Here is a 27,493-nt window from a genome sequence, read left to right as displayed (position 1 = left end):
GCACTGCGACTCTGCTGTTCCTTAGGTGTGGGTGGGTGGGCTTCAACCGATGTCGTTGTCGCGCCGCTCTCCCAGCTCCTTGAAGACGTTGTGCTTCTGCTGGGGAGCGGCGGTGCTTAAATCCTCCCGAGCCCCCTAGGGGGGCTCCGGTGAACCCCCGTGATTGGTGGGTTCAAAGGTAGCCAGTTTGACCATTGGTCGCCCTCTGGGGCGCCCGGGTCACGAGGTCACTTCCTGTCGGGGTGGCTGGTGCGCACCCCGCTTCCGCTGGTTCCTGGCCGCTTCGGGGCGCCCAGAACCAGTTCACCCCACTGTTGGCACCGCGTGGGTTATGGCGCCGGCCCTTGAGCCTCCCCCCCCCTACGGGAGGGTGCGGCGGCCTCTGCAATGAACACTGTAGATCATGCAGGAGGACTGTTGAAATGGAGATGGTGCTTATACCAAACACAATGGAACTGCACAATCATGAGTCATTTAGTGTAAAGTTTGAAAGTGTTAATGTCAATGTCTGTGCTTATAATTTATTCTCAATAAAATTGGCGGGGAAGCATCAATTACAATAATGTACATTATCACACCTCAAACAAAGACAAATCCAATACGATTACAAAATATTGCGGACAACTAAAATAGACCCCTCCAATGAAGCAATAGCAGAAAAATGAATACACTGATAAAGAAGCACTTGAAAAATACCTTACACAAGGAAGAGTAAACACGCATGTTTCCAGAGTATTTGGTAAAAACTTGGATGATAGAAAGTTTTTATTTTTCGATGCATTTCTACATAGCAGACATTGTATATTTGCTGATAGTGTTGTAAATATCAAACACCCCATGGCAGAAGTAGTTTGTAAACACAAACCCTGAATAAAATAATTTGTTTCAAGGTCCTACTAAACTTGATAAATAAGCCTCATGTCATGTAGCAAGCATATTGACCGATATAAATATAAACATATATACTAGTGGGTAAAGTGTGTTATAAATCATATCAGTTTGTATTTATAAATAAATGATCAAACTTCAACGATGACCATAAAACAATGAAGACATCAATAATATTACCTGGTCTTTGTCTTGAAACTTTTCAGTAGGTCCAAACTGCAGCAACCCCATGTAGCACAATCTTTGTAAATTCTCCAAAAATGAAAAGATATATCTCCTGCAAGAAGGCTAGAATGAATTTCTGTAATCATATGACATGAAAGCACAGGTGCACATACAGGTTTAAAACAATCCATGATAACACATTTGGGAAATAAACAGTAGCATTTACACTAATTATGGATAGAATCAAAAGACATGTCTTTTACAATGGCAGCTGATATGGTACCATTCATTGTGGCATTATCAGCAATGGGTGCAGTCTACACCTTTTTCACACCCAAGGAGTTCATCCTGGAATGCACAACTTTGGCTTTAAAAAAGAACTTCTTTGAATTTAAGGGGAGTTTATTCCTCAAGTCCACTGGAACTTCCATGGGCAGTACTTTTGTCCCTAGTGTGGCTGGGCTATATGTCCATGACTTTAAACACAAATACATCCAAGACGCCAACAACCCCTTTATCTCTTCCATAGGACTCTGGAAGAGATATATCGATGACGTGCTGGTGGTTTGGCAAGGCTCAGGGGAGTCACTACAGGACTTCCATCTCTGGATCAACACCCTGCACCTCAATCTTAAGTTTACTCACACAGTTGATAAACATACGGTCATATTCCTGGACGTGATAATCTGTAAACAGAATGGTCACTTTGCTACTAAAACACACTATAAGCCCACAGCCAGGAACAACCTGTTGGAGTTCACAAGCTTCCATCCGAGGCCTTTGCCGGAGAATCTCCCCTATGGGCAATTTCTGCGTCTTAGGAGAAATTGTAGCCACTTGGAGGACTTTCGGGATCAGTCTAATGACCTAACAGCTAACCTGAAAAACTGGGGTTCCCCTACAACGGTTCTGACTAAAGGCTATAAAAGAGCAAGGAACCAACCGAGGGAAGCGCTCCTTGAGGAGATCCCCAAGGTACAGAGCGAAATCCCTTTGAAGTGTCACGACCTATAGCTCAGCATCCAACGGCGTGAAAAAACCCATCAATAAACACTAATTTACAACAAGGGGTGGTGATGGACAGAGTCTCTGAATTAAGCAGAGTACTCTCACCCAGTCAAGAGATCAGGGCTAGATCCAACACCGTTTTTTAGCTCATTGCACCATCCCAGTTTCAGAACCTGGCTGTATGCAAATTAGTCTGTCCCTGGCCCAGTGCATTATGGGAACAGGGCAGACCAGACTAAAAAAGCCAATTCTTACACTGGGAAGGAAACAAGCTTCCGGGGACCGGTTTCTGCCATTTCAGGCGTCTTCGGCCCGGCTTGCTTGAATCCTGATGGTGCAATGAGCAAGGGACTCACATCTGAGTATACCCTTCCACGCTTAGGGTGGACAAAATAATTTACAACAAGGGGTGGTGATGGACAGAGTCTCTGAATTAAGCAGAGTACTCTCACCCAGTCAAGAGATCAGGGCTAGATCCAACACCGTTTTTTAGCTCATTGCACCATCCCAGTTTCAGAACCTGGCTGTATGCAAATTAGTCTGTCCCTGGCCCAGTGCATCATGGGAACAGGGCAGACCAGACTACAAAAGCCAATTCTTACACTGGGAAGGAAACAAGCTTCCGGGGACCGGTTTCTGCCATTTCAGGCGTCTTCGGCCCGGCTTGCTTGAATCCTGATGGTGCAATGAGCAAGGGACTCACATCTGAGTATACCCTTCCACGCTTAGGGTGGACAAAATAATTTACAACAAGGGGTGGTGATGGACAGAGTCTCTGAATTAAGCAGAGTACTCTCACCCAGTCAAGAGATCAGGGCTAGATCCAACACCGTTTTTTAGCTCATTGCACCATCCCAGTTTCAGAACCTGGCTGTATGCAAATTAGTCTGTCCCTGGCTCAGTGCATCATGGGAACAGGGCAGACCAGACTACAAAATCCAATTCTTACACTGGGAAGGAAACAAGCTTAATTCAGACACTCTGTTCATCACCACCCCCTTTTCTGTATCGTTTTTGGCCACTATAGGTGTGGCAGGGTATACTCAGACATGAGTCCCTTTCTCACTGCTCCATCAGGATTCAAGCAAGCCGGGCCGAAGAGGCTGAAATGCCAGAAACCGGTGCCCGGTGGTTTGTCTCCTTTCTGGTGAAGAATTGGCTTGGTAGTTTGGTCTGCCCTGTTCCCATGATGCACTGGGCCAGGGACAGACTAATTTGCATATAGCCAGGTTCTGAGCTGGGATGGGGCAGTGAGATAAATAACGGTGATGGATCAAGCCCTGATCTTTGGACTGGGTAAGAGTGGTCTGCTTAATTCAGACACTCTGTTCATCACCACCCCCTTTTCTGTATCATCAATAAACACTGGCGTATCATTAACAGTAACAATAGAAATTGGGAACAACCACTGTTCTCGTTTAAACGATGCTGTAGTCTTCTGGACACTCTGGTTAATACACGCCCAAGAAAGACTGTAGCGAGAGGACTCCCATCTGTTACGGACGCCTGGGGGCTACCAAAAGTAACGGGACATTATCCCTGTTCTAATTGCAGCATCTGCCACCTCAGGTCACACACAAAAACCTTGGATCTTGAACAGAATAAAGTGTGGACCCAGAGAGTTTATACAAACTGCAACTCCACAAATGTGGTGTATCTAATAACTTGTCCTTGTGGGTTGTTTTATGTCGGAATGACTACACGTAAAGTAAAACTACGAATATGCGAACATCGCAGTAACATGAGATTTGGCCGTATAACTACTATTGAGCAGGTGGACACCAAAAATAATACCCCAAAAACTCTTTTTGAGAAAGAACAAAAGTGGGTGTACCGCCTTGGGATAAACCTGCATGGCTTGAATGATAATATCCCCTGGGCTTCTGTGATACAGAATTAATCGGAACACAACACATTAAGGAGGGTCTCAGGGTCGGTTTAGAGACCTGCAAGGTGTGTTACCCCTAAATTCCAAACATACACCACGCAACACCTTGGGTCTATGAACAAGGGTGAAAACATGAGCGGGTGGGGACCAGGTGCAAAGAAAGTATGTCAAAGGGTTAGGATAACAACCACCTCATTAAGAGAGGAGAGAACTAGGTTGCCACAAACCCATTATTCACATATCGTGAGTTGTCATCATTTGGGTCTGGCCTCCTCTCGTGGGGTACTCAGTCTAGAAATATGACTGAGAAGCCCTCAGTGTTTTCCAAGCAGAGGATGGCTGATGACTCCGCAGAGCACACCATGAAACCCATAGGCATAGATTCCTGCCAGGTGAAGAGGGTTCTCAAACAAAGACTAACAAGTGCAGCGCTAACTAATACCAAAAAAGTGTGTTAAAAATGACTAAGGGAGCTCCATACCAATTTTATTCTAAGAGTGCCTCAGTCATGGTTAAAAAGCAGAATGCTAACTAATGAAGAGCAAAAGTTAGACGATGGAATAGGTCTACATGTTTCTGCCCTCGCAAGGATCTATAAGTATCGGGGCATTCATCAGGACCAATTTAGCTAGAAAGATATATAGCTGCTGCTCAAAAGTGATAACACAAAAATGTGACAAATATCAAAGTAAACGGTTCATATACTCCACCGACATTATCCAGCTTGACAGTGATGGGACAAATTATCGGTTACCTGCAAAACATTATGCATATGTTCACTCAAAACTGGTCACCACACTCATAATTCAGCACACACATCGTCTCTCTCGGAGCGGCACGGTCAACGTGAAATCCTAGATGATTTCAACACCATCTATATAGTGTATAAAGTATGTACACTTACCCAAAAAAGTTGGGTGTCACCCTCACCTCTACCTGGTAATTACTCAGGGAAGGGGGCCCCGCTCTGTAATAGAAATATAGTATAGTCCATGATAAATCTGTACATGGCATACTTTTCCATCACCTAATTCTCTATGATACCATCCGGCACCATTAGTAAGCACTTTCGATCAAAACTGCCTGATCCCTGGGTTCTAGTTGACTAGTAAAATTCCAATAGAACCCACATGGTGATTAATTGTACAAATGGTTAAGATAACTCCCTCCCTGTAATAGTTCTAAATGTAGAGACATTAGAGAGACACTCAACCAATCAAATTGCTAGCTGTAATGCCAGTGGGAAAATCTCCAGCGCTACAACTCTCTTATTTAGACCGTTATTGATGGCAAGAATAACCAAACTCATAACATGCATGTGTCGGGTGAACCAAGTGGCCCGTGTCGAAAAAGTCTCTAGCGCTAGACCCCCTTAGTACACATATTTTGCGACGTCATGGCAAGTCCAAATTAAACATGTATAAGGAACATAGTGCTGTTAACTGCGATGTTAATGGTTAGAGACAGCACATACACGCGGGGATGTGACGCTGCTCGGATATCACTCGACCCCTAGAAGCAAGCATTCACAAGCCTTCAGTCCCCGAAATAGTAGCGTGTTAGTTAACGCGCAACTAAACAGATAAAAAGGTAGAATACGCGCTGGCCTTCACTATCCGTCGGTACCCCTGGGCGGTCTATGAGTAATGACCGGAGGTACCGACGGGGGCCATCTCGCGTGTATGTCTCCACTCGATGGGTCCTACATGCAGGCGTCCAGCCAGTTGCCTGAAACTCGGCTTACCCAAATTACGCGATTGCGCATGCGTGACAGTGAAGTGTTCCTGAAACACGCATGGAGCAATCCTAGACATCCGATTGGGTATACTGATATAATGTTAATCTCCAATAGAGCTTCATCAACACAAAACACAGAGGTATTGAATGAAATTGCAAATGTCCTCGTATTTATGTTGACAAAGTGCATACAAAGACAGATGTTATGCGCTCAGTGGGTAACGTGAGAAGGTAATTAGCGACCCCTTCAGTCATCACACTGTGGACATCAGTATATATTACCCATGCTGAAAAGCAGTCATCGTGCCAAGCATCTAACCATGTTAGTGGCAAATGCCCCTGGAACACTTGGGCTGTTTATTCAGTGTTCTCAACAGATCATTGTTACTTGAACGTCAACTGGGCAGACATCTGATGGGGTTGCAAAGGGATAACCCCCTACCTGATGCAAGGTACTCGGGGACCAAAAACCTAGTAAATACAAGCCTAAAGGTAACACGAGAAACCCCAACTTGGACCTACTCAACAGTATCAATGGACTAACTTCTACAGAGATAGCCAAGGTATCTCGTCATTAAGTCCAAAGCGGTCACTTCTCAGTCTGTACACCCATCTTTGTTCCCTGCGTAATAAGAATTGTTGGATGTCTGCGACATGGGTAGGGATGTAAGGTTTCTCCAAAATGACCCAGTGTAGATCGATGTCAGAATGTCCTGCCATTATATAATGATTCGTAAGCTTAGTAGCACTCTTTTTGCACCGTATGGTGCTCCTGTGCTCGGAGATTCTGACTTTGATTCTGCGTGAGGTCATGCCCACATACCTCTTGTGGCACGGACACGTTATCAGATAGATAACATGGTCCGAATTACAATTAGTGTGTTTGTTCAGTACCCAAGGGATAGAGGTGCCGATATCTACCTCAGTCTGATGGCTAGTTAAGGCACAGACAGAACAATTGCCACAGGGGAAATGCCCCTTTACTGGTGGAAGACCCCAAAGGCGCCGATTGGTCTTTGCTGTCTGTGTAGGCCTGGCAACTGTAATGTGGCATCTACGAGCAAGAGGCCCTGTAAGACGCCGTCTCGTCATCTTGTTTCAACACCCTGCGCATGCTCTGAAAGATCTTCCGGTGGATCCCCACCGAAACCAGGAAAACGGTCACCCAGGCCCTCGTCACCAGCTGACTGGACTACGGGAACACCATCTACGCGAAACTCCAGAAAAGACTCCAGCGCATACAGAACGCTTCTGCACGACTCATCTTGGACATCCCCGCCACGACCACATCTCTGTTCATCTGAGAGACCTACACTGGCTCCCCGTCAGCAAGAGGATCACGTTCAGACTCCTCACCCACGCACACAAGGCCCTCCACGACTTGGGACCCAAGTACCTCAACAACTGCCTCACATTCTACACACCCACCCGCCAGCTCCACTCGACCAGCCTCGCCCTCGCCACCGTCCCACGTACTCGCAAAGCCACCGCCGGAGAAAGATCCTTCTCCTACCTGGCGGCCAAGACATGGAACTCCCTCCCCATCCACCTACGGCTGACCCAGGACCATCTCTCCTTCAGGAAACATCTCAAGACCTGGCTTTTCGAGCAGTAGCGGACCCCACCCCCTCCCAGCGCCTTGAGACCCTAGCGGGTGAGTAGCGCGCTTTATAAATTCGCCTGATTGATTGATTAAGGAAGACCCTGTACTAACTAAGCCCTGCCTTCTGGAAGAACTCCCAGCTCGAAGTCAATGTTATGTGCTTCTCTCTACACGATAAAACAGTTATATTTTAACAAAACTGGACGCATCTAAGTTTGACATACGGTCCTAAGATAATTAAACAAAAAAACAGCACATCCTTTGTCAGAAACATTGCTGTTCGCTCAAATAGAAGCAACGGTCACATACTTTCATATACATTCCACAGAAAAAGGGAGCATTTAATCTGACAAAACCCACATGACATTTCTTTGCCGTGATAACTTTATCCGCCGCGGGTTTTATTAAAAACACTGGGCCTAACGGAAGTTAGGCCCAGTAAAGAAAAATAAATTTGAGGTTAAATATGAAAGAAAGCTGGACCAGGCATATAAAGAAGGTAAAGGTGTTCGCCATTCTCACCGACTCGTCGTTGCATACAATTCTTACAACATTGAGATGAAAATAACCCTAAAAGTTATTCCACACACTGAAAGGTCGGAAAATGCTTGGCTAGACGACGCCTAGATTATGACAGAGTGACTTCCTAGTAGTGCGTAAAAAACAAACAGTATTGCACACTCAATTTCAGTGACCCAGAGCATGCATGCGTGGGCGTCTGAGCTTCTGCCCCGAAATACCTTCTTCCCCCGAAAGGCATGCATTCCATTCCGGCAGTCGGGACTCAGGCCCTGGGTTCGATCCCACCACGCGGCCGGCTGCGCGCACACTGCATAAATGCGCAATAGTGAGGCAGGTCAATTTTTGCAAGTGGGGGCAGGGGTGCGGAGACTGGCAGTCCGAGAAATTTCCGAATTCAACCGCAATCAATCACCTGGAAACGCGTGGTTTGGTGCGCACTCTATCACGCTTTTAATGAGCAGGGTGAACGGCGTTTTGATAAGCGTCCACCCTGGAAAATAAGTGGGGGGACACCGTCCACCCGCGTGGTACCCCGACTCGTGCCCTGGTATTATATAGCAAAGCAAATGGCTTTAACTTAATAAAAGGCGAGACCTATTGCATTTTTTAATGCTTGTTAAGTAAAGCCCCCTTTGACGACTAGAGCACGCACCCGCAAAAAATGGCGTCTCTAGTCTCCCAGGAGGGAGTGGAGCCAGAAGAGAGACTGTAGAGAAACAAACGGGTTCACACACTTCCCCACAAGTTAGATGCAGCAATTCAGATTCAGTCACAGGTAAGAACAATAAAACTAACGGAACTTAGGGCTAAAGCAGACTACAGAATTAAAAATGTATTTGAAATCAAAAGTTATATAAAAAATAGCAGCGTGTGGAAATTGCAAAGTGCAAGGTTTCAAAGCGCGAACCACTCATATGATGAAGACTACTAAGACTACCCAAGCACAAATTTTCAAATAAGCAGTCGCATAAATAAGCGACGCTGATCCAGTACCCAAGATGATATCACAAATAAAAAAAATGTGGGCTCATTCTTTGAGGAGTGTTATAATAAAGTATGAAAAACAATAAATGGCACATAACAGTACTGAATAAGCATGTAGTTGGACAGAACGTTGAATAGATAACTAATGGGGGGTACATGCGAATTAATTCGATAAAATGTTTTGAAATGCATTTCACAGCAGTACACATCCCACGGATATGTTGAAAATCAAATTTAATCAAAAACATGATAAACATAGCAATGCCATTAAATAACCTATTTGGAACCCGTATGAAACAATAACGTAGTGCTCAAAATATCTACCAGTTGTCCAACAAATGATGAAGAAGTAATGATATTCTTGAAATGTCAATGAAAATGATACATCTTGCGAAAAGCAGTCTTTAAATTTGAGCTGTCAAGCAGTGGATGAAAATCGGCTGGAATATATGCTATGGCATATGTAGGCAAGCTATAATAAAAGAACGAACATGCCATCATGTACTTGCTTAAAGCTCTTCATTTTCTTGGGCTCAAATGGCAATGCAATGCAATGCAATCGGTCTCGCACTTGTGAGAGTTAGAGCTATTGGTGCTGTAAATGAGTCTTTTACCCATGTGTTTTGGCTTGGAATGGATGTATGCGGTGTGGAGTGGAATTATATGGGTTGAATTGGAATTGTTATTTGGGGAATTGTGTGTGTTGGAATTGTGTGGTGTGGAGCGGAATTAAGTGGCATGGTGTGCAGTGGAATTATGTGGATAGTAATTATGTGGTATTGAGTCTACTGGAGTTATGTGGAGTGGGATTGTGTGCTATGGAGTGTAATTATGTGGAATGGTATTTTGTGTTGTTGAGTGGTGTGAGAAGTTGGCCTGATATATGATGCTCACTAGTTCTAGTGATCACCTTGTATCAGTCCAAGCAACCCTTATGGTGATTGGTTGTAAGTCAACCTTATAGACCAGCTATCCTAATGGTAGCATAGACAAAGCAGTCTTAGGCTAAACTCTTTTGGCATGTGAAGCCAGCTGTTTTACCACATATAACCCCTTGAATACCAGATGAAAGGACACCACACAAGTTGTTATGAAAATAAACAATATATTTATTAATAACAAACACCTCTGAACTCTTTATGAGATCAGAGGGCTAAGCACATAACAATACTCTTACGAAAAGTACAGTAAGTCGCACAAATTACAATGGTGCCCTAGGGGCACGACAAACCATATACTAAGTAAATGGTATAAGGAGATCGATAGAGGAAATGAAGATGCCCAGAGGCTGTAGGATCGCTGGGACTACACTACCCTAACCTTAGGTAAGGAGCAGGAGGCCCACGGGACGCGTGTGCAGAGTGTGAACTCATACGCGAGATGCAGAAAAAAGTCAATGGGCAGAACAAATTACGAAAAGGTAAGTAAAAGACAGTTCGAACTAGTTACGACTAAAACGACAGGATACCTGGACACTAGGAGAGTCAATCTACCCTTAAGCACCGAAATGCTCTCGTTACCTCACCCACGGGCCGCGGGTGCATAGGTGTGAAAGTGTGTCGGGTTTCCGCGTCGAAGTCTATGGAGCCTTGAAGAAGGGTGCTGCAGGCGACCAGGAGGAAGATGTCCGGAACGATCCAAGGGTGGATCGAGGAAGATGGAGATCTGAAAGCAGAGGGGACAGTGTTCAAAGTCACTAGCCAGTGACCGGAGTGGAACCAGGAAGGAACCAGATGCTGTTGTCGCGATCAGGTGAAGAGTGGACGCTGGACTCTGCAGCCACGTGGACCAGGAGGTGTCTTCGACGACCAGGATGGAGGCACGAGCTGTCCCACGCAGGCTCTCGCTGTCGGCGGTTTCTGATCCGGAGTCATCAGGCCTTGGCAAAGGCAACCCACACGGTGAGTGACGATGGCGTCTGGTGCGGACCAGGAGGGTCCGGGGTGCTTCTCTTTTGGCAGGAAGCAAGGGCCAGTCTGGAGCAATCAGACCAGCAGTGTAGATTTCTTGGGTCGTCGTCTAGGAGGCCACTAGCCAGCCGGCAAGTGACCAGACAACGCGTCGAGCAGCAATCAAGCAAAAGGGCCCCACGCAGATCTCGTGGATGCTGGAGGGCTGGTCTTCTGTGCAGGAGCTGCTCGGGGCTGGGGCTTCTCAATCCCCAAAGCACTTACTCGAAGATGCCTCTGAAGTCGTGCTGGAAGCAAAATGCAGTTTCTTCAAGATGGCCGGTCCCACGTGTCTCGTCGCACCCACGGATCTCAGCTGTGCTGCAGACATGGGTAGAGGTCGGAGAGGTCTGGAAGTCCGGGTCTCGTTGGGCTCTGAGGTCTGGTTCCGGCAGGAAGGACGACAAAGTGAACCGCTAGGACGCTTGGTGGTGCCTGCTTGTGCAGGGTGGTCACTCCTTGACCACAAGGGAGATTTCTTCAGTCTTCTGTGGAGCAGAACGTCGAAGTCCAGAGTTTCTTCTTTGTAGTTTCAATTCAGGATAATCTAATTTGGAATGGAACCAGCTCCTACCTTTTTTCTGCTAAAGGCGGCTGTACTGGGACTAGGTACCTCCTATGGGTGGGACCAGGAAGGGGGGTGGTTACACCCCCTATCCTTTGTCCGGTTTCGCGCCAGAGCTGGGGCTGGAGTGCCCCAGCAACTGGTTTGAACCGGGGTATGCACAGGGACACCTTGCGTGCCCCAGGCATGTCTCATTCCTTTCAGCCTGGCCTACCTCAATACACAAAATCCTGTCTGGGGTGGTGCTAGCACCTCCTAAGGCAGGAAACCCTTTGTCCTGGCCTCCCTCGCTGGAAGGACTCCCAGCAGCAGGAGGTCAGACTCGTGTCTGTGGTGGCAGCATCCATTTTGCGATGCTGAGGCTCTGTTTAACTTTAACCGGGGTTCTGAGTTACATACATGTCGTGTCCCTCTAAAAGGGTGGAATGCTACCCCCGTCGCCAGAACTGGCGAGGGGGTAGTATTCCAATTCGTACGACACCTTACTCGACATGTTTTGATAATGCTATGCCAAAGTTAGCAATAACCGCGAGGATTATAATGCACTTAAGAGTATATGGTTTAGCGTTATCATGGAAACAGCTAAAGGACTTGGTTCCGAAAGCTGCAGACAGGCTCAGCTCATGCTAGAGCACCATCTCACATAATTCCAAGCACTCTGCCTTCAGGATTGATAAGGCCTGCCATAGGAGTTACTTATAGGAATATATGTGTCCATTTTGGGTTAGATATAGGTATACTATATCTAAAGCAAAGGGTGATTACACCACCTTGCCCCAGCTGTGTTACCAGCCAGTTGTGTCTGTTTAGATGGCCAGCCAGGGGTGGCACAATACATGCTGCAGCCCCTGGTAGGCCTTGGGTACACTTATGCCCTGGGTACCCATGGTACACTGTACAAGGACTTACAAGAGTGGCCCAATACCAATTGGTAAATGCACCTAAAGTACATGGATGTCAATTTAGAGAGAGAACAGCTAGGCTGTGGGTCTGATTAGCAGGCCCACAGCCAGGGAAAGTCGTAAACCAGTGAAGCAAAAAGCAAAAATCTGGGGTGACCATAGGATTGCAGACCCTACTCTCCTACAAGTGGTATATAGTGTTTAATTATGTGGTGTGCTGTTTAATTTTGTGGCATGATGTGGAATTATGTGGTACGGATTGGATGCATGTGTTATGTTGTGCAATTGTGTTGAGTTGAATGATGTGGTTTGGTGTTGAATTATGTGGTGTGGAATAGAAATATGTGAAGTTGAATTGTGTAGCGTGAATCTGTGATATTGGGTGGAATTATGCTGATAGTGATTATGTAGCCATTACAAGTAAAGGGGTAACCCAATACTAGTTTGTGGACCTGGGTACAGTTCGGTATAGAAAGACAATGGTCCTCAAACCAAGACTTACTCAGAGTAAAGGTACAGTTTAAGGACACTTCTAGGTTAACTACGATGGAACCATTTTAGACTAGAACACTTCGAGAGTCAAGACCCACGGGAGCACCGGAGTACTCGTGTTACCTCACCCCGGGAAGCCGGGTGCATAGGTGCCTTTTGGTGTCGGGTTTCGTCTATTCCAATGGAGAGATGCGAAGAAGTGCTGCAGGAGACCAGAGGAAAAGTGTCCGGGTGGATCCAAGGGTGGATTGAAGATCTGAAGAACCTGAAAGCAGAAGGGACAGAATCTGGGTCACTAGCCAGTGAAAGAGGTGAAGCTTGTCTCTTCAGCCACTTGGTCCAGCAGGCGTCGACGACGACCAGGAGCTCGATTCGACCTGTCCCACAAAGGATCTAGTGGACTGCGGTGTCGGAATCCAGATTGGACCCAACAAGCCTTGGCAAACGTAATCCATGCAGGTCGTCAAGATTGGCTTTGGTGCAGAGCAGCAAGGTCTGGGGGACTTCTCCTTTGGAGAGAAGTGAGAGCACGTCTGGAGCAACCAGGAAAGCTCACTAAATCAAAGATGGCCCTTCGTGGGGGCTCAGTAGCCAACGGACTAGGAACCGCGAAGGAGCCTCGAGCTGAAATGCACAAAGCGGGTCCACGGGACACTCGTGGAGTGTGGGCCTCTGAGCTTCGGTGCAAAAGGTGCTCAGGGCAGGGGCTTCATATGACCCAGTGTCCGCTACGGGTCTCACCTTTGAAGGGAGCTCGGGTCAGCGTCAGAGATGTCTGGAAGTCAGTGTCCTGTGTCGCAGATCCTTCGGGAGCCTTGAAAATGCAGACCGGAAAAGATGCTGTTGGTGGCTGTTTGAACAGGGTGGTCACTTCTTGACCACAAGAGAAATTTCTTCTGTCTTCCAGTCGATATGGAATGTCGAAGGTCCAAGATATATGTTGCAGAGTTTCGTCTAGGGTAATCTAAAGTCCTAGGGACTGGGATCCTATTCTTATAGCAAGATTAGGGGTTGGACTAACAGGTTCCCACCTATGGGAGGACCTGGGGAGGGGGTGGTTACACTCCTTTGTCCAGTTTCGCACCAGAGCTGGGGCTGAGTGCCCCAGCAACCGTTTGAACTGGGAAATGCATGGAACATCTGGTGTGCCCCAGGCAGTGTCTGAAAAGCATTCACTGAATGCAACCCACCCTGCCCCAATACACTAAAGCCTGTCTGGGAAGGTGCTAGCACATCCCTGGACAGGAAACCTATTGTCCAGGCCTCCCCTGTCGGAGTTTCGTCCAGCAGCAGGAGGGCAGACTCGTGTCTGTGGCAGCAGCATTCATTTTGTGATGCTGGGGCTCTGTTTAACTTTAACCGGGTTTAACAGTAACTACATGTCTTCTCCCTCTGGAAGGGTGGAATGCTACCCCTGCCACCAGGACTGGTGGGGTTGGGGGGGGGGAGGAGAGGGGGTACAGGGAGTGGGGTAGTATTCCAAAGTGTTTGACACCTTACACGACATGTTTTGATAAAGCCAAACCAAAGTTAGCAATAACCGCGAGGATTATAATGCACTTAAGAGTTTATGGTATGGCTATATCATAGAACAGCTATAAGGAGATGGTTCCGGAAAGCTGCAGAGGGGCTCAGCTCATGCTAGGGGCCCCTTCTGAGAAGTTGGCCTGGTATATGATGTTCACTATTCTAGTGAACACCTTGCACCAGTCCAAATAACCCTTATGTGATGGTTGTAAGTCAACCTTATAGACCAGCTATCCTAGTGGTATCGTGGACAGGACAGTCTTAGTCTAAAAGACTCTTGAGGGCGTGTAAAGCCAGCTGTTTTACCATATGCAATCCCTTGAATACCAAATGAAAGGACACCACACAGGATATATATAAAATATATATGTATTTATTTACTAACACACTCGTCTGAACTCTTTATGAGGTCAGAGGCAAAAGCACATCACAAGTTACTTAGTCAGAATATGTTAAGTTGCACAAAATACAGTTAGGACCTAGGGGCGAAGCAAACCATATACTAAGAAAGTGGTATAAGTACCACGTCACATGAAAAGGAAAGGCCTAGGGCATCGCTGGGACTACACTATCTGACCCTTAGGTTAGGAGTAGGAGGCCCACAGGCGGCGCGTGCAGTGTCTTAACACACACGCGAGTGTCAATGTTAAGTCAATGGGAACTTAGAGTTTAGAAAAAAGAAGGATTTAGGACACTTCCGGTTTAACTAGGAAGAAACAACTAAAAACCTAGACACTTGGATAGTAAATACCCTTGGGAGCACCGAAGTACACGCGTTACCTCACCCACAGGAAGCGGGTGCATAGGTGTGAAGATGTGTCGGGTTTCGCCGTTGAAGTCTATGGAGCCTGTGAAGAAAGATGCTGCAGGCGACCAGGAGGAAGATGTCCGGGTGGATCCAAGAGTGGATCGAGGATGAAGAAGACCTGAAAGCAGAGGGGACAGAGTCTGGGTCACTAGCCAGTGACCGTGTGGAACCAGGAAGGAACCAGACGATGTCGAGGAGCAATCAGGTGCTGTCGTGAAGCTTATCTCTTCAGCCACGCGGACCAGGAGGCGTCGAGGATGACCAGATGCTGGAGAGGAGCTGTCCCACGAAGGTTCTCACAGATGGAGAGGTCGACTGCCGGATTGGAGTCAACAAGCCTTGGCAAAGGCAACCCACGCAGGATTCAAATTAGGCTTCTGATGCAGACCAGCAAGGTCTGAGGGGCCTCACCTTTGCAGGGAGGCTCGGGCCAGTCTGGAGCAACCAGACCAGCGAGTTGGTTCAAAAGGATTGTCGTAACAGAGGCTACTAGCCAACAGGCCAGCAACCGGACAACGCGTCGAGCAGAACACAAGCAAAAGGGCCCCACGCAGAACTCGTGGAGTGCTGATCTTCGGTGCAGGTGGAGCTCAGATTCGGGGCTTCTCAATCCCCTGTGCACAGCTTCGAGGATACCTCAGGAGCTGCACAGTTAGCAAGTCGTGGACTTTTCAAGATGTCCGGTCCCACGTGTCTCGTCGCCTCCACGGATCTCAGCTATGCTGCAGACGTGAAGAGAGGGTCAGAGAGGTCTGGAAGTCTGGGTCTTGTCAGGCTCTGTGCTCGGGTCCTGGCGGGAGCGACGACAAAGCAAGCCGTTGATTTGCTGGATGGTGCCTGGTTGCCCAGGGTGGTCACTCCTTGGCTACAAGGGAGATTCTTCAGTCTTCAGCAGAACGTCGAAGGTCCAGAGTTTCGTGTCAAGTTTCGTTTCCAGGATTAATCTAAAGTCTCAGGACTCAGCTCCTACCTTTATACAACTAAAAGGGGCTGGATTACTTTCTAGGTCCCTCCTATGGGTGGGACCTGGAAGGGGGGTGGTTACACCCCCTATCCTTTGTCCAGTTGCGCGCCAGAGCTGGGGCTGGAGTGCCCCAGCAACCGGTTTGAACTGGGGTATGCATGGAGCACCTAGTGTGCCCCAGGCAGTGTCTCAATCTATTCAGCCCTCCCTGTCCCAATACACAAAGTCCTGTCTGGGGTGGTGCTCGCACCTCTCCAGGCAGGAAACCCATTGTCCAAACCTCCGTGACTGGAAGGACTCCCAGCAGCAGGAGGTCAGACTTGTGTCTGTGGCAGCAGCGTCCATTTTGTGACGCTGGAGCTCTGGTTAACTTTAACCAGGATAGTCAGAACTAACCTGTCTTCTCCCTCTAGAAGGGTGGAATGCTACCCCCGTCACCAGAATTGGCAAGGGGGTAGTATTCCAAAGCGTATGACACCTTACACGACATGTTTGGATAAAGCCAAAGCAAAGTTAGCATTTAACCGCGAGGCTCATAATGCACTTAAGAGTATATGGTATGGCAATATCATAGAACAGCTATAAGGACATGGTTCCGAAAGCTGCAGACAGGCTCAGCTCATGCTAGAGCACCATCTCACACATAACTAAGCACTCTGCCTTCAGGATTGTTAAGACCTGCCATAGAAGTGACTTATAGGTTACTATATGTCTATATGTAAGTAGGTATAGGGATACTATACCTAAGCAAGGGGTGATTACACGACCTTGCCCCAGTTGAGTGATCAGCCAGTTGTGTCTATTTGAGTGGCCAGCCAGGGATGGCATAATACCTGTTGCAGCCCCTGGTAGGCCTTGGTTACACCTATGCCCTGAGTACCTAGGGTACACTTCTACAGGGGCTGACAAGGTGAACCAATTCCCAATTGTGTATGTACCTAGAGTACATGGTTTGAATTTAGAGAGAGTGCATCTGAGCTGTGGGTCTGATTAGCAGGCCCACAGCCACATCTAAGTCGAAAACCAGTAAAGCAAAAGCAAAAAGTGGGGGTGACCATATGAAGCAGACCCTACTCTCCTACAACCCTCTCACACAAAACCAAGCACTCCAGGATTATCAAGGCCTGCCATAGGAGTGACTTATCGGTTAATGTGTGTGTGTATATATACACACATATATATACACACATATATATATATATATATATATATATATATATACACACACACTATATCTAAGTAAGGGGTGATTACACCACCTTACCCAGACTGCAGGTGCAGACCTGTGGTGTCAGTTTGGAAGGCTAACCAGGGGTGGCATAATACATGCTGCAGCCCCTGGTAGGCCTAGGGTGCACCTATGCCCTGGGTACCTAAGGAACCATATACAGGGGCTCACAAGGGGGACCCAGTAACTTATCTGGAATGTACCTAAAGTACATGTTACCAATTTTGAGAGAGAACAGCTAGGCTGTGGGCCTGCTTAGCAGGACCAAAGCCATACTAAAGTAGAAAACACAGTGAATCACAGCAAAAAGTGGCGGTAACCATAGTGTTGTAATTTGGCAGCGATTGGGTTAGCATTAGCAGAAGCCATCCTGTAGTAAGAGGCTATCTTGTCCGTTCTGTGGAATCAATTTTTTATTTCTGGCAGCCATCTTGTTTGCCATGTGCTACCTCTTGTTCACCATGTGCTCTGTCCTACCTTTCTGTTAACTGCTCATGTATTCTGCCTAGATTAGTTATATTTAGCTTCTTCTGCTTCGCACATGCTCAGTTGATCTTGCAGCTGTCCCTACTCTGTAACTGTCAGGATGTGTTCACCAGAATTAGAAACTGTTAGCTCCTCCCACTTGTTGACTGTGCATTTTCTGTATGACCATATATGTACCCAAAACCTTCTTCTTGTACTTGTACCGCCTTCTTTTGAGCCCCTGTGTGGGTATAAAAGGACCTCGCTCCTTCCATTCAGTGTGCTACTTCATACATTACCGAAGGGTCTTGTGTGAATGTAGTTCCACCTCATAAGGTTTAATAAATCTTGTGTTTTCTATTCCAGTTTCTGTGCCATCTTCTATTCTATGGTCAGAGGACTCTGTGCAGAGAGGGGCGAACCCCTAGCACTGGTAGGCCTTGCTGAGGTCCACTACTACAAATTGGCGCCCAACATGGGGCTCATCGGCGACTCGGATGCCCGAAGGAGTGGTCGAAACGAAGGATTGGAATCTCGCTTTGGACGCGATCGTTGACCTAGGAGACCAGAGTCTTGGCAACCACTGCGTTTTTCCTTTCTTTCTGATCTGACCATCCAGGTGGTGCCGGTCCTCAACCGAAATCTCTTCTGTTGATTCGCTGTGCAGTGACCATTTGGTCATTTGAGAACTTGGCAGATGGCACCTGTACACCATTTGATTGGTAAGAGTCGTTCTGCGACACTTGCTGTTTGTTTTTGATGCCTTGGATTGGTAAGTTAGTTTAGTAACACTTACTGTGGCTTTTGATTTGTATGATTGGCCAATATTTGTATTTGTATGTATGTAATATATAAATTGCAATTTATATAGGCAGGCAATGAGGAGATTTTTCTCTGTTTTGCATTTGCTTTAACGGCCGACGTACGAAGAGAACCTTAAGTGCTACTTTGATTACAATACTGCATATTCTGCACTATTTTTGGCATGCCTGTTTCTAGCACACTTCGTAGGATGTGTTGCTTTTGTAGTGGTACCAGTTTGAGACTCGATGAAGCACAACCGCCCCCCAGGAGGGGACGCCTAATAGGGACATGTATATTAAGTATGGTATTTATTCTATAATGTACAGCACGTTATGGAATATAGTAGCAAGGATCCTCAGTTGCGTTGGCCTATGCATGTAAATGTATGTATGTAAATGTATAGGCATTTATATAGCGCACTACTTACCCGTAGGGTCCCAAGGCGCTTCGACCGCTGCGAAACCCTTCCTGGCTTCCCTGAGAGATGGTCCCTTAATGGGTATCTCCAGGGTGAGACCAGGCATCCCCGGCGGTCTGGTGGGGCCGTTAGTGAAGATGAGGCAAGCTAATGCCCAGAGTTGCCGAGTGTGAACGCTGATCAGAGTGGGCACCGCGGCGAGAGAATTATCGAGTCCGCTGACCCTGGTCCAGAAACCTGCCGCGCCGGGAATCGAACCCTGGTCCCGGGCCGTCCTCTGCTCTCGGGTCTGCCGCCTCTAACCAGTGAGCCACACTACTTCACTTCACACTGCATGGGTCATTTGATTTGCGAAAGATTCAGTATGTAGAACAATGTATGTTTAAGCGGAAGACTAGGCAAGATATGTTTGACTGTGCACAAGTGTGGGAGAAAGAAATGCGTGAACGAATGAAGAGTGAGCAAGCCTTGACTGAAAAAGAACAGTCAAAGAACATTTATGCAAAAGCATTAGAGTTGAAAAACAAGGACATAAAAGAACTGAAAGAGGGAGAGGATAGGGAGCGCCATTGATGGCCAATACGCTGTTAGGCAGCCCCTTTATCCTATCCTTAATAAACCGCAAGATGATTTCTTGTTATTAGATCGTTCTCCACCTCTGTATATTTTCCCTTCCGCTCCTCATAAGTCCGATGAGGAATCTTCAACAGATCAGGAAAAAGTGCGAGAAACTCGTTCTATGTTGTCCACTGTGCTTTCTGCGGAGCTTAGATCTGCTGCTCGCAAAGCCGCCCGTAATACTGCTTCTGCCTCTGAACTTTTAGATGACATGAAGAATTGGCAGGAAAGGGAGCAAGTATATTTTACAGAGGTGTTTGCCGCAGAAATTGTTGAACGGTTTAGGAAATATTCTGAGGAATTGGAGCCTGTTGATATAGCAAATGATTGTAAGCAAATGTGTGATGGTCTTTTTCTCTTTTCTCAGGTGGCTGACTATCAGGCGCTTGGTTAAATTATGTTTTGAGGCAGTCTGTTTGCGAGAGGGGAAAAAGGCAGCAGACGCAGCTGAACAAACATCTCAGACCCGCGTGGTACAAGCTTCTATCGTCGAAACAGATAAGACTATGATAGTTCACGAGAAACCTATGCGGGAAGCCGCGCTTTTGTATGTTCCTCCTAAGGCGAGAGAACAGATGCGGATAAAAGTTCTGCTGATGCAAAGGGTTATTTTATTTATATTTGGATTTACACTCCTTGGATTAGAGCGGAGGATATGGCCCTTAAAAATGCATTGCCTGATACGCGTAAAAATCCAGCAGCTTTTTATGAGGAAGTTGAGGGTGCTATTAGCTCTTGTACCTTGACTTTGCCTAATATTGATTTGTTTTTCGGATTGATATTGCCGCCTGACATGTGGAGAACTGTGCGTAAAATTGATGATCATGCAACTTTTGGGCATTATGGAAAGAGTTAGAACAAATGGATGTAGAGCGGGAGCCTACAGAGAAACAGTGTAAATTAATTTTAGATCTCCCTGCAGCTATATTAGTTAAGTTAAAGACGATTATTCCCCCTAAAAAGATAGATTGGACTGTGTTAGCGTTGTGTAAGCAAAATGCAGATGAATCAGTTTCAGATTTCTTTACACGCTTTGAGGAGGCATTCCACGATTTTAGTGGCCAGTCATTGACAGATGACACGGGTAGGCATCTGTTTGTCAATAAATTTGTCGCAAACCTTTTGCCAGGAATAGCTAGCCGCCTAAAGGCCAGTGAGTTCATGGACTACCTCTTCTCCGGTTTCTCTTTTGACTATGGCTCAGTATTACGAGCGCCAGGAATTAGAAGCGAAGGGTAATGAGGATAAAAAGACTAAAGAGTTAAAAACAAAGGTTATGTTGGCTCAGGCTTATGGTCCGCCTTCTAGAGGTAATGATAGAGGTGGACGTGGATCTTATGGTTCGTCTTTTCCTTCTTGTACTCGTTTGAATTTGTCGGTTGACCAGTGTGCATATTGCAAGAAGTTTGGACATTGGATTTCTGATTGTCCAGTACTACATGCTCAGCAGTGCCCACGTGGTCGGGGACAAATGAGAAATCGTTCAGGATATTCAGGGCCTAGAGGAAGCACAAATGATCGTGCCAGGTTTGAGGCTAATACACGTGGACAGGATGGGTTTAACACTTTTGAAAGACGGAACCAATATAAAAATGTCTGACTATGTGCCATCTGATTTTCAAGATTCTGCTTATGCATAGGATTGCCTAGGATGGGGTAAGGAATCAGTTGTACTTCCAGTAGATCAGAGGGGTCCCTATGTTCCAGCACATGTTTTGGGTTCTACTGATCAGTTTCCGGTTGATACAGGAGCTACTTGTAGCACCTTATCCAAACAATTGATTCCAAGGGCTCCCCTGTCTGGCTCAACCATTACATTGATAGGGTTTGATGGAACGCCTTCCCTTAGACCACTGTCACAACCACTTGCATTTCATGTTGATAAGTTTACTGCTCCATGTCCATTTTTTCTTTCTCCGAACACACCAGACAATATTGTGGGTCTTGATATGCTCAAGTATTTCAGGGCTACGATACGATGTTCTCCTGAAGGAGTGCGCGTTATTTGAATGACAACTACCCCATGACTGAGAGATCTTGTTTAGTTAAAGAAGATACTGCATTAGCTTCACTCCCTAGTGCTTTGTGGGCTACTACAGACACTGATGTAGGACAAATGGTTATTCCACCAGTGCATATTAGTGTCAAGGAGGGTGCTTCTTTGCCCGGCTTGCCTCAATATAAATTACTCAGGAAGGCGAAGAAGCACTTATTCGCATTGTCCATGATTTGATTAAAGTGGGGATTGTGGAGGAAGTCCCTTACAATGTTTTTAACAGTCCTATTCTGCCAATTTTGAAAAAGGATACTGATACTAGGATTTACAGATTCATTATTGATTTGCGAGAAGTTAACAAGATTGTAGTACCACAATACCCAGTGGTTTCTGACATAACGACACTACTTACTTTGGTTCCCCAGACAGCGACTACAGTTAGCGTGATTGATTTGAAGAATGCTTTCTTCTTGATCCCTATTCATCCTGATAGCAGATATTTATTTGCTTTCACTTTAACCCCTCCGCTGCGCTGAACGTTCCGTGCTGGTGCGGAGCGTTCTATTGCGCGGGCGGGGCGCGACATTCAGCGGACGTGCGCAGCACTACCGAGGTAGTGCACGCAACGTCCGCTGAAAGTGCGCCGCACTTAACGGGTTAAATAATCGATCATACAGATTTTGTAGAATTCCTCAAGGGTACACTAAGAGTCCTAGTATCTATAGCCAAGCACTGAAAAGACAACTTGATTCTTTCATTTTACCTAAAGGAGTGGCTCTCATTCAATATGTCGATGACATCTTGTTGGCAGCCAATACGCCAGAACAGTGTGAAAAATGTACTTGTCTTTGCTTTCTTTTCTTGCATCGCACCATCATAAAGTGTCACGAAAGAAATTGCAATATTGTAGACCGAAGGTTACCTATTTAAGTCACCTTCGGTCTAAGGAGGGCCGTGCACTTACATCAGATCGCATTCAAGCAATTTTTGATACACCAGTACCTTCTACTCAGAAAGATGTTCGTGCATTCATTGGTCTGACTTCGTTTTGTAGGCAATGGATATTAGGGTTTTAGCACATTGTCAAACCCCTGCTAGCGCTTTTGACCAAAGACACTCCAGTGCCCCTTCCATGGACAACTGAATGTCAGAATGCTTTTCATCAGTTACGTCAAGCTCTTTGTTCTGCACCAGTGTTAGGCACTCCAGATTACACAAAGCTTTTTACACTCTATGTACATGAGAAAGATGGATGCGCATTGTCAGTTTTAGTACAGACACATGGTGATAAGCAGCGTCCCTGCGCATACTTTTCAGCTGTCCTTGATCCTATTGCTCGTGCATTACCTGGGTGCTTTCGTTCAGTTGCAGCAACAGCTGTATCCATATGTCAGAGTGAAGGGATAGTTTTGTCACAAACTGTTGGTGCTAGTACCCCATGCAGTAGATGCCCTTTTGAATCAGACCAAGACGCAACACTTAACTAGTGCCCGCTTGACAGGATATGAATAGACACTGTTAGCACTTCATATTACCTTGAAGAGATGTGCAACACTAAACCCAGCAACTTTGTTGCCATATCCTGTGACTCAGTCTCAGTCAAAGGAGCCTCTTGATTGTATATTCCTTACTGAAGAACAGACAAAGGGTCGCATTGACTTGCAAGATACACCCCTTTCAGATGTAGATGAGGAACTGTGGGTTGATGGGTCCTGTTTGAAGTTGCCAGATGGTACGACTTCAGCTGCATATGCAATTACAACACTTCAGACACTACTGGAAACAGCTCGCATACCACAGAAGTCGGCTCAAGCAGCTGAACTAATAGCTTTAATGAGAGCATGTGAACTTCGCACTGACTTATGTGTGAATATCTACACAGACAGCCGCTATGCTTTTGGAGTGGCCCATGATTTTGGTCTGCTTTGGAAGGAAAGAGGCTTTCTTACGTCCCACGGGATGCAGTTAATGCACGGAGAATTATACATAATCTCTTGACCGCGTTGACATATCCGAAGAAGATAGCAATTGTGAAGTGTAGCGCACACAAGAAAGTGACTGACAAGACAGGGCAAGGCAATGCCTTCGTATATCGCGTAGCTCGTGAAACTGCGATGCAATGAAGTACTACTTCTATGTACGTAGTGAAGTCTCAAGCTGAGCGACGGCAGGATGTTAGTGAGGAAGTACTAGATGTACAGAGATAAGCTTCTGTAGCAGAACTTGAGCAATGGTCTAAAGAAGGAATATTGGACGATGAGGGCTGTTGGCGCAACAAAGACATGGATAGATGAAAATTGCCTGCAGCCTATTTACAACCTATGGTTCAAATGACACATGGGCTGGCACATGTTGGAGCTCTAGCGATAATGAAATTGCTTACGCAAGTTTGGGAGCATCCTGAAATTGCCAGCACAGCTAAAAGAGTAGTACAGTCCTGTTTGATCTGTTGGCAGTATAATCATGGTAAAGGGACACTAACTCCCACAGGAGGGTTTGCTACACCAACTGCACCTTTTGGAGTTTTGCAGATGGATTACAACCAACTTGAACGCTGCATTAACTTAAAATGTCCTAGTGGTGGTATGTGCCTTCAGTAAATGGACAGAGGCATACCCTACAAAGGATAATACAGCTCTCACTACAGCTAAGGTGCTTCTAAAGGAGTTTTTCCCAAGATAGGGTGTTTGCAAACTTTTGTGGAGTGACAACGGACCTCATTTTATTGGGCTAGTAGTGGAGTATGTCTTGAAAGGATTAGGAATCAAACAGAAATTTCATGCAGTCTTCCATCCACAATCAGCAGGGCTAGTGGAAAGATATAATGAGATATAATTCTACTCTGAAATTGAAATTAGCGAAAATATTGGCCTCAACATCCCTGAAATGGCCAGACGCGTTACCCTTGGCATTGTTGTCCATTAGATCAGTGCCACATTCACGATCTGGCCTCACTCCCTATGAAGTGGTATTTGGGAGACCAATGAACATTTGGCGAGTTCCTAAGCCACGCCCCATACATGATGTACCTTGTGTTCTGATGAATGATTATTTGGCACAGTTAACCGACAGTTTGATCTCTATTCATCAACAGGTTTGAGAAGCTCTTCCTGACAGATCTACAAGTGAGGCCCACGACCTCCGACCTGGTGACCAGGTTATGGTAAAGATCTTTGAGAGGTCGGACAGCTTGGAACCGAGGTGCAAGGACCGGAGCAAGTGCTCCTCGAGACGAGGACAGAAGTTCGAGTGACGAACAGAAAGAACTGGGTCCACAGCACACACTGCAAGCGTGTGTCGCCTACCTTGGTGGAACCTGCTGTGTTGATCGACCATTGAGAGATTTTGGATACGGAGAAAAACCAAGCCATCTCACCTGACGAATCTGCGGAAGTCTTCCCGGACCACACGATCGCTGAAGATTCCCGATATCAACTGAGACTAAGGAAAGAATCAGCTTTGCCGAAAAAGTCTGTTTGAGCTACCGCCCTGGGTTAGTGAAACGGAACGCCGATGTGGCAAGGGGGGGGGGGGGGGGATCAGTCCTGCGTAGTGTAGTGTAGTGACACCAGTCTTGACCCTCGGTGAAGAAATCAGCGGCTGCCCAGGGATTAGAGCTCCAACGATTTTGTAGAAAGATCAATTATCGCTGTTACTAAAATGCATAACAAAAGAATCATTTGTGCTGTAGGGTTTGTTGTTGCTCTGGTGGTTATGGCAATAATCACCTGGTTTCTTAAGAAAGTGGCTCCTGCTAGACAGCTTTTTGTTGCCACTATTCCAGTACCAATGGAACATCACTACTTCACTCTTCCCTATCACAAGCAGAAGCATCAACAATCCTACTTAAACACCACTTTTATTCAAATTTTGCATCATACACATAATGCTGCGAATATCACCAACTGCTGGGTGTGTGGGATGAAACCTACTCACCAGAAAAAGGGAGGAACATCTTTTATTCCTCTTCCATTCTCGCACAATGGTTCTTGTCAAGCTTGGTATGTGCTTTTGTTTGCATCTGGAAAGCCTTCAGTAGATGGGATTAACTTTCACCTTAATAACGTATGCTACCAAGATAAAGAAGGTTATCCGCAAGCTAAAGGGACTAAATGGGAATGGGAAGAGTATCAACCTGAAAATATTTCAACACCATATGTCTTCACGAATATGAGACTATTAAGAACAATGGACTATTTGTGATTTCTGTTACTAGAGCTAAAGCAGATTTGTGTATTAGTAATGTTTGGAGAATTCCAGTAGGAAGGAGTGAGTGTACAATGGTACTGACAATTGAAGGTGCCAATAACAGCAGTTTTACAGCCTCGCATAATACCTACTTTGTTTGTGGGAATAAGGGATATTATCAACTACCTGTTGGTTGGTCTGGCGTATGCTATGTGTCTTTCCTGTTGCCTCCTGTGTTTCTGGCACCCGTGTCGTATTATAGGGACTACAAACTATTTAATGATGTCTCTAAAAATAGATACAAGAGGACAATAAGTATTAAGTGGACCAGACTGACACCACTCTGCAACAATATGTTGATTTTAATTGGGGCTTATTTTTCTTCGTGGGTGCTGCATTAAACAGCAGAAAGATAAGACGATTGACTAGAGTTGTGGAAGCTGTTACCAACCAAACAGCTATGGCACCTGGGAACATTACAGAGGAGCTGCAAGTTGCGAGGATTGTAGCACTCCAGAATCGCATGGTACTTGATATGATTCTGGCTGATCGAGGTGGTGCATGCCGCATCATTGGCAGCAGCTGTTGTGTCTTCATTCCGGATCACTCGCCTTCAGTATATGATGCAATCTCTAAACTGCATAAGATTTCTGCAGAAATTCATCCAGAGACTGGTACATGGACTTTTGCCAGCTGGTTTTGAACACTCTTTGCTGCTTGGGGCTGGAAGCTACTGACTATCTTGTGTATACAACTGGTGATACTGTTTACATGCTGTATACGTATACATTGTGGTCCTATGCTTTGCTCTATTTGCATTACTGCTTGTACACCTGCCAAGAGAAATGTTGCAGAAATGAAAGCCCAACAAATGCTAAATAAAGAGGTCACTGAACTGATGAGCATCGATGTACAGGATGCATATCTAGATTACCCCAGATGAACGATTGTCTTCAGCTAATGCTAAAAGGGTCGTCTGTTGTAATTTGGCAGAGATTGGGTTAGCATTAGCAGAAGCCATCCTGTAGTTAGAGGCTATCTTGTCCGTTCTGTGGAATCCATTTTGTATTTCTGGCAGCCATCTTGTTTGCCATGTGCTACCTCGTGTTCACCATGTGCTCTGTCCTACCATTCTGTTAACTGCTCATGTATTCAGCCTAGAGACAGGTTATATTTAGCTTCTTCTGCTTCGCACATGCTCAGTTGATCTTGAAGCTGTCCCTAGTCTGTAACTGTCAGGATGTGTTCACCAGAATTAGCAACTGTTAGCTCCTCCCGCTTGTTGACTGTGCTTTTTCTGTATGACCATATAGGTTCCTAAAACCTTCTTCTTGTACTTGTACCGCCTTCTTTTGAGCCCCTGTGTGGGTATAAAAGGACCAAGCTCCTTCCATTGAGTGTGCTACTTCATACATTACCGAAGGGTGTTGTGTGAATGTAGTTACACCTCATGAGGTTTAATATATCAAGTATTTTCTATTCCTGTTTCTGTGCCAACTTCTATTCTATTGTCTGAGGACTCTGTGCAGAGACGGGCGAACCCCTAGCACTGGTAGGCCTTGCTGAGGCCCACTACTACAATAGGAAGGAGACCCTACTCTCCTACAGCAACCTTTTATGAAATTGTTATTGTGTATTTTGAAACTAAGAAGAATAACTCTGCTATTCAATGGAATAAACTCAGTATTTTCCGTATACATTTGGCTGCTGCACATCCTTTTCTTCTTTTTCCCTGTATGATTTGTTTTCTACTCAAAGAGCGTGATAAACAATT

The 27,493-nt window shown here is 46.0% G+C and overlaps 1 protein-coding gene across 4 annotated transcripts in view; it reads right to left on the bottom strand.

Annotated features, from left to right (window-relative positions):
* GTF3C1 (general transcription factor IIIC subunit 1) overlaps positions 1-27,493 on the bottom strand; it is a 2,559,884-nt gene that overhangs the window by 1,359,262 nt on the left and 1,173,129 nt on the right. For all 4 annotated transcript variants that reach the window (XM_078662887.1, XM_078662886.1, XM_078662885.1 and 1 more), the window contains exon 18: positions 1,069-1,165. In XM_078662887.1, the coding sequence (XP_078519013.1) occupies positions 1,069-1,165 (97 nt within the window). The remainder of the gene's footprint in view (positions 1-1,068; positions 1,166-27,493) is intronic.

This window comes from Lissotriton helveticus, chromosome 10 (genome assembly GCF_964261635.1).
Source record: "Lissotriton helveticus chromosome 10, aLisHel1.1, whole genome shotgun sequence".
NCBI lineage: Eukaryota > Metazoa > Chordata > Amphibia > Caudata > Salamandridae > Lissotriton > Lissotriton helveticus.
The sequence above is the reverse complement of the archived record's forward strand: the minus strand, read 5'-3'. Positions and strand labels throughout refer to the sequence as shown.